This window comes from Taeniopygia guttata, chromosome 2, assembly GCF_048771995.1.
Source record: "Taeniopygia guttata chromosome 2, bTaeGut7.mat, whole genome shotgun sequence".
Classification (NCBI taxonomy): Eukaryota; Metazoa; Chordata; class Aves; order Passeriformes; family Estrildidae; genus Taeniopygia; species Taeniopygia guttata.
In genome coordinates this window covers 147461596-147475277 of record NC_133026.1, presented here as the reverse complement: position 1 = coordinate 147475277, position 13682 = coordinate 147461596, and the positions used below count along the sequence as shown (strand labels likewise).

Below are 13682 nucleotides of genomic sequence, written 5' to 3'. Positions count from 1 at the left end.
TTTGCCAGTCTTGGTTCTTTTTAACCTGGTCATGATGAGCAGATTTGTAATTTTATTTATTCATTTCAGTTCTGGTGGCAAAATAGCTGCGCAGTTGTTGAGGACAAGTTATTAAATCCCCTTTTTTGCCCAAGGAGCGATGCATTCTCTCTAGCTCTGTTTGATGGCATCAGTGACTGACCTGGAGGCAGCAGTGAATGTGCACAGTGGTTGTACCTAAAACACCTTTAGTGATGATCTGGAAGAGCAGCCCCATTATATCTGATATTGGAAACTTTAACTCAAAGTGATGCTTTCAAATAAGGCTTCCTTCACCTTAGTTTCATTTAGAGATTATATAGTTTTACAAAAATGGTTTTAGAGAGTCTTCCCCTTGGCAAATATAGATTGCATGAGCCCAATGCTAAAACCTACAGAGGGTTGTGAAAACATCACCTGGTTATTAAATATGAGTTAGGACTTGCCACACAAGGAAACTTATTGATATAATTGCACTGGTGTAATTATGCTCAGATGATTTCCTGTGTCGACAAGCCCTTCCATGCAACTCGTTTGGCCCCTTCTTATTTAGTAACTCATTAGGCCTCTGACTGCACCTTAAAATTGCATAATTCTGTGCTAAAAAATCTCCAATGTGCAAGTTTAATGCTGGCTGGCAGCACTTCCAGCATGCTGAGCAGGCCAGCAGTTAAGCTTTAAAAAATGGTGAAGGACAAAAGAAGTGAATGCTCTAATCTGGGAAATGGTTAATGGAGCACATGGTCCTGAAAAACCATCATTGTATGGATTTTGGAGTGCAAGCTTGTCGAAGTGTGTGGCTCATTCACACCTTTTATAGACAAGGAGTGTCTTGGCCTGCTCACTCCCTGAGTCACTTTTATCTCTGATTTTGATCCTCAGTAATGTGCAGGAGGAGTAAGAGCAGCCAGCCTTGTGTTCACAATAGTTTTCAATTGGCAAAAATTATTTTTACTAACACAGCATTGCTGTGATTATGCAGGTTTCCTCTACTGCCACCTTTCCCCCCCTGTCTTTTGACAGAGTAATTTTGCTTGATTGCTAATTTTATTTCATAAAACTGCCACAAGACTGTTATTTTTCTGATATCTGTCATTTCCAGATTTTTTTGGTGGAAATTGCTGCTTTTAAGATTGATAGCTATGAACAATTTGTTTATGTAAATGGAATGAATTATAATAAGTCTGGTTTCTTTCCTGATAAAAGGAAGCCTGAAGACAGCATGTGGGCATCCCATTATTCCACACCCAGCTCACCTTAATTCACACCTTTGGAAATGGGGCTCTTGATGGTCTCAATCATCATATCAAGGCTGAAATGTTCTCATTATTCATTTTATCATCTGGCAAATGAGTGAGGAGCTTCCAATTCTTACCACATGGATACTCCAGCTTATTAGTCTTTCATCTTTTTTCTACTCCCTTCTTTCCTTGACAGCACTTTAAAATCCAGGAATGCATGTAGATTTTCCAATGCTTTGAAAACTGTCTCCAGAAGCAGCATCTGTGTTCATGAAGGTGTCTCTGCATGAATTTTGGCAGATTTCCCTGGGCAGGGCATCACTTCCAGCTCAGATGTCCAGTGCTGTCCTCTGTAGCACACCTCACCCAGCTGCAAAAGCTTCCTCGTAGGAACCTTGGCACTAAGGAAAATATTTCTGTGTTGGTACAGCTTCTGTCACATTTAAAAGTCAGTGAATGATGGGGTGTTTGAACAGGGAGATGGGGCAGCTGGATCACTTTGAATGCAGCAATTGTGCCTCCTGATCAAGGCTGAAGGATTCTATCATGTTTTGATGGAAGGTAAAGCCTTATTTCTCTGTTCTGTCAGCACCAAATCCAGTATTTTGTGATTCTACCATTCACAGCTGCTTGCTGTAATAAGTTCTACACAAGATAGTTTGATTTTGCTTTCTTAATTTGAGGCAGTAATCCAAAAGGTGAATGCAGTTCAGTGGTTGCAGTATTTAGTGTTTCTCCCCGGGAGCTCTGTTCCCATCCCTCGGTGCTGTAGTTGACACATACGTGTCTGTTTCGGCCAGTGAAATGTAGGCTGAGCGCTTATCGGGTCACTGCTGCTGTTTAATAAACACTACTTATCTCCTTCAAGCAACACCCTGCCCTAAATAAGTTTTGCCTTGGGAGTTGAGCCAGAAATAGCCCCCACTTTTTTTTTTTTTTTTTTCCTTTCCATTAATTGGATTGTAAAATCCAAATAATTGAAAAAATGGTTTAGGATAAAAATAGAGGGTGGCAGTGGTCCTGCATTCTGGACAGCTTGGTGCTTTTTTATCTCTGTGAGTCATGCAGGTTATAAAACTGCCTTCACATCTTTCCCAAGAAATCTGTGTTTCTCTCAGCGTTTCATCTTATTCTCAAAAATGGGGCTGAACTCTCACTTTATTCACTGTTTGTCACTAAAACTCCAGTGGAGGAATGCTGTGGTGTTGTTGAACAACACATGTTCATGTTAATCCCTGAACACTTACAGATATGGCTTTGTTATGCCCCTGTGAAGCATTAAACAATCCCATTTTAAAACAGAGGGAGAACGTATTGCTAAATTACAGGATTTCTTAAATTGGCAGCATAAATCGCTTGTGGGGATGTGTGTCCCCTTCCATCGTGCTTCTCTTTGTACTTCCAATTTTTAAGTATAATTTTTTTGTCATTTTGAAAATTAGTCATGATGCACAAAATATGGCACAGGAAAAGGAAGGGCAGTGGAATTATAATGTGACAGTAGATACAGAAATGTTAGAAGGCATAAAAATCATTGTGAAAGAGAATGAAAATCAATATATTGATAACAGTTGGCCAGGTAATAGTGGTAAGGCAATGTGGAATGCAAAGTGTGGGTAACAAGAAATGAAACTGTTAAAATACAGGAGCCTAGACAGAAAATTAAAAGATTTTATAATGGGTAGTGTTACAGGAATCATGGAAATATACAAAAATCACAGAATGAAGTTAATGACTAGGACATAATTTTCAAATGGGAACATTCCATTATGGAAAGATGAAAATAAAAATGTGTGCAGTGGTGATCTGTAAAGAATTCAGCAGCAGAGGGACTGAAAATGTATGTGGGAGACAGACTATTTTAAAATTTGGGAGGAGGGGGTGGAAGTGATGACAAACAGGATTCTGGAGGAGTAGAGGTGGCTGCTTTGTGCACATCCTCTTGATCAGATTTGGAGGTGGATCACAGAAACCTTTGGTGTATTGCAAGTACAAATATTTGTGGGAGTATTTTTTCTGCTACTTCCCAGCTGTAGTGGTAATGCTGTCAATAACTTTGTTAGGTGTCCTGTCCACAGCAGAGGATTCTTTCCACTGAATGACACAGACAGTGGAAATTTGTCACACCAAACAGGGGATATGGTGACTGAAGGGCCACCTGAGCGAGTTAATCACCATCAGAAAAACGTGAAGTCAGCACAGGACCTGGAAGTGTTGGGAAAAGATGAAAATGGATGTCTTAGAAGTCAGGTTGTGTAGGAATTTAATAAAAATAAAAAGCCAAAGGTTGGGCAGAATCAATGAGCGTGTTTTGTCTTGCCTTGAGGGATGGAGGTGGGTAAGGTCAGATGCAGAGGCAGATGGGCTGCTTGTGGCAAGACTGGTTTACAGATAAGAGCTCAGGTGATATTTGGCTCAGTTTCTCAGGGCAGCTGTTGACACTTTACATTGCAAGAGCAATGTATATGAATAATACTCAAATAAAAATTGCTATATTGCTGTTGAAGGCGAAACTGTAGTACTGAGACATGAAGTTTTATGTTATGGAAATGCAGATCTTCAGCAAGAAGTGACTTTAATGTGTTGATTTAGTGTAGGAAAACCACAGTCTTTGAAGGAAATGTTTATAAAAGATAGGGAAAAGATGGAAATTGGATTTCAGTAGCCTGAATTAAAAGGGTAGATGCCATAGAATATGTTTGGGACACAAGATCAGAAAGAAAAAAATTAAAAAAATAATAACAAAACCCTCTATCATTTTCCCAGTGTCAAATCTGATTAAGTATTTGGTGCATAGGGAAATTGGTGCTGACTGTTATGAGGCTGGTAAAAATAGGGAGATACTCAGGAGTGGGAAGCTGGCCATGGGAAGTGTTGAGGGGTAAAGTGGGGAATTGATGCTACTAATGTTGGGAATTTTATTTCATTAGCAAACATTGCATAAATGTTAGGAATAAGAGGTATATTCATCAAGAGGTATAGGAGGCATTGTCAGGAAAAGGAGAATCTGAGCATCATTGAGAAAGCAGCAGGTTAATAGTTATGGATTATAAAAGTAGATGTATTAAAGACAATATAGCTGGGAGTTCATAGGGAATTGGGAGATGATCATAAGCAACTGAAATGGGTTCATGTGCCCTGAGTGGTCACTGGATGGCCTTTACAAGGCAGGGGTACAGCAGGCAAAAGCAGTTTAGGGCTCATTAATCTGCCTTTTCCTGCTGAGAGATGGAAGCACCAGTGTGGTTATCACTTAGTCTTCTCCAGAAAGAATGACTGGAAGGATGAGAATGATGAAACCTGATTTATGAGCAGGGACTAACAGAAGGAGCATAGCCTAGAATTTAGTATTAAATGGGTATTTGGTTTAAATCTAGAAGTACAGTCAGGAGTACTCAATATGAAGGCCACTGAATATAACCTGTCATGAATAAATAAAAATGAAAGTATTATTTCTGAGCATTTGAGCATTAGAGAAAGCCAGGGTGGAAAATTGGTGACAGATTTGTTAATGAAGGGATGTGAATTGTTTCTGGTGCTAGCAGAGAACTGAATTTGATAATCTTAAGAAACCACACTTGGATTCTTACACAAGTAATGAGAAACCTCCTGGGTTATTTCACATGTGAAGACTTTGCTGCAAGTTGTTGTTGCCCCAGAGCAGAGAACACCTGAGCACTGAGGCTGCAGAAGTTTTGAATACTCAAGTTGGTACCTTACAGACTTCTCTATGGATTTGTAATGGACTTTTCTGTACTGAAACAACAGCAAACTGCCTTTGTGCTTCTGCTTCACTGTTGTCTGAGCAACAGCTGATGTTCAAGAATTGAGCACAGCAGCAGTAGAGTATTAGCTGTGTTTCCTGTGTGAAGGAAGCAGTAGGATACAGTTTAGTTCTAATACAGGATTTTGCAGAGAGCTACAGCACAGAGGAAAGCGATGGAAACTCCATTTCATAGGTGTTTGCTCAAATAAAAGTGGGTAGATCTGTTTTAAAATTAAGATTCTTCCCTTCGAAGAAGAACTTGTTTCTTGTTTTCCTGCTTGGCCTGTGAAATTCCTACCCAGCTGACATCTTGTATAGGAAAATGCAACTGATTTTAAGATTTTTTCCAGTAACTGGGACTAGGAAATACAACAAATTGTGAACCAGCATGAGAAAGAGAAAATAAGATTCATGGTCTCTGGAAAGCAGGGTTTGGACTTTTTTTTTTCATTCTTTAGGTTGTTTAAAAAGAGTAATGGTTTAAATGTGCTGGGCTTCACTGGTCCAATAGCCTGTAAATTTGCTGAAATGTCAATTTGAGACAGCTGATGGTTAAATTGTGCTTTCTCTCTTTTGCAGTGCTCACACCTCCTCCCCCATTGCCACCACCAATACAGGGATATGCCTTTAAACCTCCTCCTCGACCAGATTTTGGCACTTCTGGGAGAACAATCAAACTGCAGGCCAACTTCTTTGAAATGGACATTCCTAAAATAGATATCTACCATTATGAATTGGATATAAAGCCAGAAAAATGTCCTAGAAGAGTTAACAGGTAACACTGCACTTTGCTTTTCCTCAGTTTATTTACAGTCTTGTTTTCTTTGAAAAAGCTGGAGCCAGGTGTCTGGTATCTGGAAAGATGTCTGGCTTTAATCAGTGGTTTTACTGATCACTTCCATTAGCAGGATACGCATATAATTTTTTTTTTTCCTCTCCAAGTCTTTACTTGGATTGATTTTGTTAGAATCATAGGATGCTGCTGATTGAAGCCACTGGTGGCAGATGGATAAACTGTATTAGCTTTGTTGAAGCTGGGTCAGCATAAGCAAACTTGATAAAAAGGATTTATTATTACCTGGTTAAATATTGGAGTGTAATTGGCTGAAGTCCTGCAGCAGGGAGCTGGTGTTACCAGCTTGTTTTCTCTTTACCTTTCCCTGCTCACAAGAGGAGGCAAAACCCATTTGTTTGTGGGAGAGGATTATGGAGTTACTACAACAGGTAAGAAGTTATCCTTCATCAGTAGAATCTATATAAGGGAAAACTATGCTCCTGAAACAGAGAGCAAGGTGAAAACACGGATCAGCTGCCCAGGGAAACTTTCGAGCAGCCAGGTCTTGCATTTGGCATCTGTGACCTGTTGGAGCGTGCAACTTCATTGACTTGAAAAAGAAGCGGCGTTGCCAGAAGTGAAACTTGAGAATGAGACTTGGCACCAACTGGAAACCACAAGTGTCATCATCATAACTACACCTTGACTGTAGAGGATTGGAATGACCTGTTTATATATTCAAGAGCAAAGCCTTTCCTTGTTAGAAAAGGTGACATGGGTGGAACAAGCTGTCATTAGAATAAACAGTGTGGAATCAAAAAAGCCACCTGAAAGCCATGGTTTTCCTAATGTGAATTAATAAACCTGAGGGCATTGTCAATTGTTACATTGAGGAGTTGGTAATGATAGTGTTTTCACAAAGCAGCATCACTGTGCTTTGCTGCCCTGGTTTTTTTTTACTTCCTGTGGTGATCTATTATTAGTTTAATTTTTCAGCTAGTCAGGAGCTGAGTTTAATTTGAAAAACAAACATTGTTAAGTGCATGAAGCTGAACTCTCTTCTTGCCCAAGGGCAACTGCTGATTTCACTGAGATGCTCTTCTTGCACTGGAGCACTGCAAAACACTTGGAGCAGTCACTTTTTTCATAAGGGGAGCTGTGGTAACTTTGCTTTCATGAACTGCTGTCCCTGCCACCACACCAGCTCTGCCAGCTGCTGCTGGCTGATCCAGATTGCCTCTGCAGCTCCTCTAGGAGCCAAGTGCTGCACAGCTCCTGTCTGTTTTCAGTGTGGGGGTGCTTGCCACAAAACCTAAAGCAGTTTTTCTCACTGGAAAGGCAGATTCTGTTCAGTAGCAAATTCTTCTCCAGTGCCTGCTAATGACCTGCTCTGCTTGGTCAGGTTAGTCACTCCTCTTTTGTGGTGACAGGAGCAGGTACAGGTCTACACAGATGAAATGCCTTTTGCAATAAGCAGAGATGCTATAGATGAATTCAGCAGTGGTGTGATGGATGTTTCTCAGGGCAGTGTGGTAAGAATACAATTTGGATTCACATACTGAAGTGTGTTTTATTTTTGAGTGCTTACTGCTCTAGTCTGTAGATGTACCTGTACTCACTTGCACCTGTTTTTTTTGTCAGCTGTGTCCTATGTCTATACCTGTATTTCTGTGTGTGCAAATATATAATCCTACATATATATATGTAGGATTATGCAGCATGCACATGTAATCCAATTCTGAATGATTTTTTTTACAGCTGGCTTACAGTTTTCTAGTATTTTGGTTATATAATTCACATGTATATAGTAAGTAACTTTTATCATTGCTTTATATGATATAACCTCTAGAAAGGAGAGAGGGAGGTTTTATTTTTTCATCTACTCCCTCATCTGTGTCAGCTTTGTTCTTCAATTTTACTCAGTGTGTACTGTGACCCTGCCGACCCCACTGCAGGGTGTATCCACTGTAGATGCAAGTTCCACACTGAGACATGAGTTGGAGCAGGACTGGAAAACACACAGCTGGAACAAAGTGCTCCTGAATTAATACAGTCTGGCTACAATTCTGGTCATGTGGCAGAAAGGCCGGATCTTTTGGGGTAGTTGGACAGGCAGAGTGGGAAATGTGAATTTAGTTCTGTGCTGTGGGTGCTCTCAATTGAATTTTTGAGGATTTGTGCAAGGTGAACTCTGCCTGCAGTTGCCAGCCCAGGGTTCTTGGTGAGCTTGCATGAGCTTGGTAGAACAGTCATCCGAAAGGGCTGAAGTTAGTGAAGTGGTAAATAACTCTTCTTTTAACTCTGAGTGGAGAAAATAACTTATTTTTCTTAAAAATATCTCCACCCACAGCTGAGAAGCACCATTGCTAATTATGGATGTGGTTTGAAGCTTGAAAACATAAATCAAGTGGAAGTGTTCATTTTTTATATAAAGCAATTTACAATCAGAAGAATTTGCTTAGGAAGAGAGTGGGGTTTCCATGCTCAATCTTGAACTCAAGGTTGAAAAATACCTTCTTTCTCTCCCCCTCCCAGTTATGTACTTATTCAGTCACAACCTGCAGACCTGAGGCAGATATTTCTGGGTCAAGTTTGATTCATGCTTTGCAGGAGGTCAGAGTTTCTTTCAGTGGCCCCATCTTATTTTAAGATAAACCTTGGGACGCAGCAAAGAAACTGCCAATTACAGCAGTCTCAGTTCTTTCCTTGAGTGAGTTCAGTTTTGTCTCAGATTTTGCAGCACTGTAATACCTACCTGAGTGCTGGGTTAATTACCTTGCCAAGTCGGGGAGCATGAACAGTCACCTGCAGCATCTGTGAGCTGCTGGTTGTCAGCAGTGCTGGAGGAGCAGTGGTTTCCTTTCTGTGCCACTTCAACCTCTTAACCTTTTGCCCCTGACTGTGTGTTAAGATTGCAGCCTGCTGATGGATTTTGGGTGGTACAGGTAGACTGAGGGATGTCTCTCTGGGACATTGGAACCAAAAGTCCTTTGGCATCAAATACTGTTATTATTCCAGCTGACCTCTCATTGACTGCTGTGCTGCTTTGGATGACCAGTGTGTAAGCACTGTGGTTTGACAGGAGCTGTGTGAGTGGTTTCCCCATTTATACAAAAATGGAACCTAATTCCAGCTACTTATAAATGAATGTGTATTTTTAATAGTCACAGCTCCACTGAGTGCACATACCCAGTTTTGTTGGATGGATCCCAGTTTTATCGTGTGTATGAAAAAAATGCATTTAAAAATTGTTTTCCTTAGGGAGCTGCAAAATATTTTGCTATCATTGTTGGCATAAACTGCTGTCTTGACATTGGAGCTCTAAGCTGGGATAATGATATTTTTGAAAGCTTCTCAGGCTGCTGAGCTTTTGGTCCAGGGTCCTCTGCAGAAAGGGCTGTAGGACCCTGGAGCTGAAGCCCCAGATCTACCAGGCACCTCTTGTTTTGAGCTTGAGAAAGCACAAGCTTTGACTTTTACCACTTCCAGTAGGTCACAGAAAAGAGGAAGGAAAGCTTAAACCGGAAAAAAACCCCTAAAGATAGCAGTTCTAAGAAAAATGTTTAGTCTGAAAATGTTGCTTTCAGTTCAGATCAGTCAAACAGATCTCGCCTTTAATAGACAGGAGTGGACAACCCCTTCATTTACCTAATGCCTCTGTTGGTAAATATTAGTGTAGTACTTGTTTGCCTCTCAAAATTCAAAGTAAAAAGTTGGATTAACTTAATCTTTTTGCATTTTCAGAGAAATAGTGGAGCATATGGTTCAGCACTTTAAAACCCAGATTTTTGGGGATCGCAAACCAGTGTTTGATGGAAGAAAAAACCTTTATACAGCTATGCCACTTCCCATTGGGAGAGATAAAGTAAGTTTTAAATAGAAAAAAATCTAGAGATTTTAATGTGGTATTTTCAGAATATTTCTAATAACTCATAGAAACTGATTTTCTGATCTTCTGTTTCTGGAATAGATGTCTCTATTGTTGCCAATCTGCTCAGGGTTTGCTTTGCCAGGACACAAGTGTGAGCTCGCTGTTCTACATCCCTTTATTCCTCCCTCTCTTTCTCCCCACTGGTGTTGTTTCTGCTACTTTAGGGATCTGGATCAGCTGCCCCAGACAGCAGACAATCTCCAGAGTGGCACCAGGGCAAAAGGGAGAGCACAGTTGAGTGTGGGAGAGAGGAGGGAACATACTGCTCTGGGCAGCAAGAAGCTGTTGTGTCACCTCACTAATCTCATCAAGGCCCACTCTAAGCTTATTCTCACTATCAGTAGCTGCAAGAAGCTCCTCCATCTCTCTGTTGCCTGTATTGGAACCTCTCCTCCCTAATCCTTGATGACTGAGAGCCAAATTAATTTACACTGCACAGGTTAAGATCTGCAATCTTTGCCCTGGGGTTGTGTTTGCCAGTTCCTGGTGGGGCAGAGACCTCTTTGGGCTCTGGTTGTGGCTGCTCCTATGCCCATTGACTGCTGGAGTGGAAGGGACTCTGTTGGAACATGCTAACACACAAGCCCTAGAAAATGATTGAGCCTAGGCATCTGTGATCTAATACCAGATTGAATTTCCTGGTTCTTTTTTTCATTCTGGTGAGTCCCTGAGGGAGGGCACAGTCATTCTGGTTGGTACTGCTGTAGTCCCCTTCTGCTAGGGGTGCACAGTTACAGGCGAGGACTCTTATGTCTCCTGGGAGTTGATTACAAGTTTAGGCAAAAATAAAACATAAGGGGAGAAGAGAAATACAGGGAAATGTGGAAACTGGGAACCACTCGAGCCCTCTGAAATTCAGCAGCTCTGGCATAGTTCAGGCTGTTGTTTGCTGTCTCATATTGGATGCCTGTGCAGTGCTTGACATAGTTAATAGTTCTGCCTGAATCACGCTCTTAATTTCTTATGTGCAATTTTTATTTCCTCCCAATCTGTTTAAGTGAATGCTGTGCAGTAAAGGTCAGACTCTACTCTGGTGTTAATTACTTTTCATTAACTGATAAGGTAATGTCTGGGAAAACTATAAAGGTATCACTAAAAGTCTTAGTGTTTTTTCCCTTTGCTTTCATATACAATATTCCAGTTCCTACAGGTTTGACATACAAGACTGCAAAGTATTTGCAAAGGTGGAAAGATACTTGATGAGAGTCTCTTAGGGGTTTGAACAGAGTTGCCTTATAATACTTTACAAATCATGGATTAATAACTGTACCTGATGACAATTATAAACTTCCTCATTTAATAAGTAAAGGTAAATAAGAAATGGTTTATTTATACATGATAAACAGGGATCAGATTAATCCTCAGATCCAGTGAGACTTCATGAGATGCAAGTTGGCCCTCCTTGCTCTGATAACCATTTTGAGTGGGGCAGAGTTAACAAAATCTTCCAAGTCAGCCTTTTCCCAGGTGTAGGTTACACTGTTGGTTTGCATGGACACAAAGGAAAATTGGAGCATCAGGAGCATTTCCTGCTGCCACACTGTCCCTACACTTCAGTTCCACCATGTATATTTTGGTGTGTGTGGGCTTTAAAATCCAAAGCATCTGTCTGGTCAGGAGGCACAGGCACAGAGAGAACATCTCATCCAAAAAATCATCTCATCCATTCCCAGTCTTGCCAGAGGTGTCATCATTTGGAGTGGGTGGTCACTGAGGAGTGTTTGTAGTGGAGTTTTGCATGAGGTAGTTTCAGGTGGTTTCATCTGTGGCTCGCATCTAAGCTCACTTTCAATAAACTCCAATTTTTCCCGTTTCCCATGGTTATAGGACTTTGTCACTTGCTCTGCTCCACATATATTAACATTATCTTGGAGGAAAGAGCTCACAGAGATAAATCTTGAGCTGTTTTAAATGAGATGTGGGGAAATTTAGCTTAATGAAGGAAATTTTTACATGGTGCTAAATTGGTTTGAGCATTATTTAAACCACTATAAAGCTTGTAGGTATTAGGACTTTCCTCCAGCATAATTAGATTAGCTTTCTTCGGTGGGTTTTTTTTTTTTTAACTGTTCTGTACATAGCAAATATAGCAAGTTTCCTGCACATCTGATTATATTTAGGATCATATTGAAAAGATTAATGAACAATGGTTAATCTAGGTAGAAGATCTTAATTGACCTGCAGTATGCATTGGTAGTGGAAAAACTGATGCTAAACAGAGGGCTGACACCAAATTGACACGTTTTTTTCCCCTCCTGTTGTTCTTAAATTAATTAATACACTCTGTCCTCATCTCTTGTTGGTAGTGGTTGTTCTGGGCTTGTTTTTTTTATACTTGCTGGCAGCTCTGCTACTTTTACAACTTTTTCTTCTATGTACTTTTCTGCTTGGCTTTCATGGTTATCAAATCTGTTTTCATTCCTTCCTTTGTGTACCTTATTTTCAGTCTTTAATTTCTTCATTTTTTTAGACCTTTTAGAACAAATATGGAATGTATAAATATTAACATGGTATATTCCTAGTTTTTACTTGTACACATTGAGAAGAAAAAAGAAGTGTTTAGGACACTGTCAAGGTAGGAAGATATTAAAAGTCTCCTCTTTCCTTGTAAGTTCTACACAGAAAACCCAAGTCACTTCTAACAGCAGCTTTGTATTCAATTCCTGCTTTACTTGTGTATTTCCCTAAAATATCCTTCTACAGTTAAAAGCTGGAATTTAATTTTACCTAAACTTGGAAGTTTTATCACTTAGCAAGGTTCTGATGTATCTCAGCCTACATCTTCATTAGTCTTTTATTAGAAAAACAGTAATTAGGAATAAACAGAGCAGTAGTTTGGTACAAAATCCTGCTGCTATTCCCTTTTCCAGAAGGAAAATGTTAATCCTGTCTGTGACCACAAATTTGCTCCTCTGACTTTGTCTTTCTGAAGTACTGCTAAAGACTCCGCACGTGACAGAAGCAGAGCTCTTTCCTACCTCCATAGTTTGTTAATCTCTTTTCCTCTGAATTCCTGGGAAGGAAAAGCTCTTGGATTAATGAAGAAAAGGTACATTGTATGCTCAGAGCATGATAAAATAATCATGTGATGTTGCATTTCTTTTATGGAGGAGAAGAAATACTAAGAATTCCTCCAAAACACATGGTCAGGTTTAATTTTTTTTAACAGTGATAATGCTGGTTTGTGTGAATCATTCAGGCCACATCAGCTTCAAGACCTATTCTTTTTAAGAATTGCTTTGAAATTCTTTTACAGGCTGAATGACTTTTCACATCCTGACAGTAAAATTCCTTTCATTTAGGTCCCTTAGCTGCAAAATTGTCAACTCTGTTGCAATTTAGTAGTGGGTGAACCAGGTAGCATCCTGACATTGTAAACTTTTTTTTTTTTCATTTGGGGACAGAGAATAAAACAAATCTTGTATTTTGCTTTAGGATTTATCCCTAATAGTAAAGAACATAGTAAAATTCCCATCTAAAACTACTTTGTCCTAATTTTTTAATATTTTGCGTACTTTGCCAAACATGAGAGTGTTTATTTGTCCTCAAAAGTACAGAATAGGATAAATAAAATATTACTGAGAGAGGAAGGATTCTGATTAGCAGTGCCTAAAAATATTCATGAACTTTTGGATGTGGGATGTGGACTGGGGACTTTTTTAATATTTTCATGGGGTTTTTTAGTAGTGTGATACTTAATAAAAAAAAAAAAAAAAGAAACATGGGAAAGTTTTAGTTAAACCTTACTTATTTTAGCGGTGACTCCTAATTCAACTCGTTTGGAGTTAGACCCAGCAGCAAAAACTGTTTTAGGCCAAATTCAGCAGTGACAGCTCTGCTAACTTTTACTGGTATTTGCAGTTGGGCACATGGAAAAGAAATTGTTCAATCCTGGGCCTTTTATTTCCACCAGGGACAAGGGTACTGCAATGCAGATTTCTCTTCATCTCC

At 39.8% G+C, this 13682-nt stretch overlaps 1 protein-coding gene across 2 annotated transcripts in view; it reads left to right on the top strand.

Annotated features, from left to right (window-relative positions):
• The window catches only part of AGO2 (argonaute RISC catalytic component 2), a 45769-nt gene that overhangs the window by 11334 nt on the left and 20753 nt on the right, over nt 1-13682 (top strand). For both annotated transcript variants that reach the window (XM_030266753.4, XM_030266752.4), the window contains exons 2-3: nt 5605-5800; nt 9545-9665. In XM_030266753.4, the coding sequence (XP_030122613.1) occupies nt 5605-5800; nt 9545-9665 (317 nt within the window). The remainder of the gene's footprint in view (nt 1-5604; nt 5801-9544; nt 9666-13682) is intronic.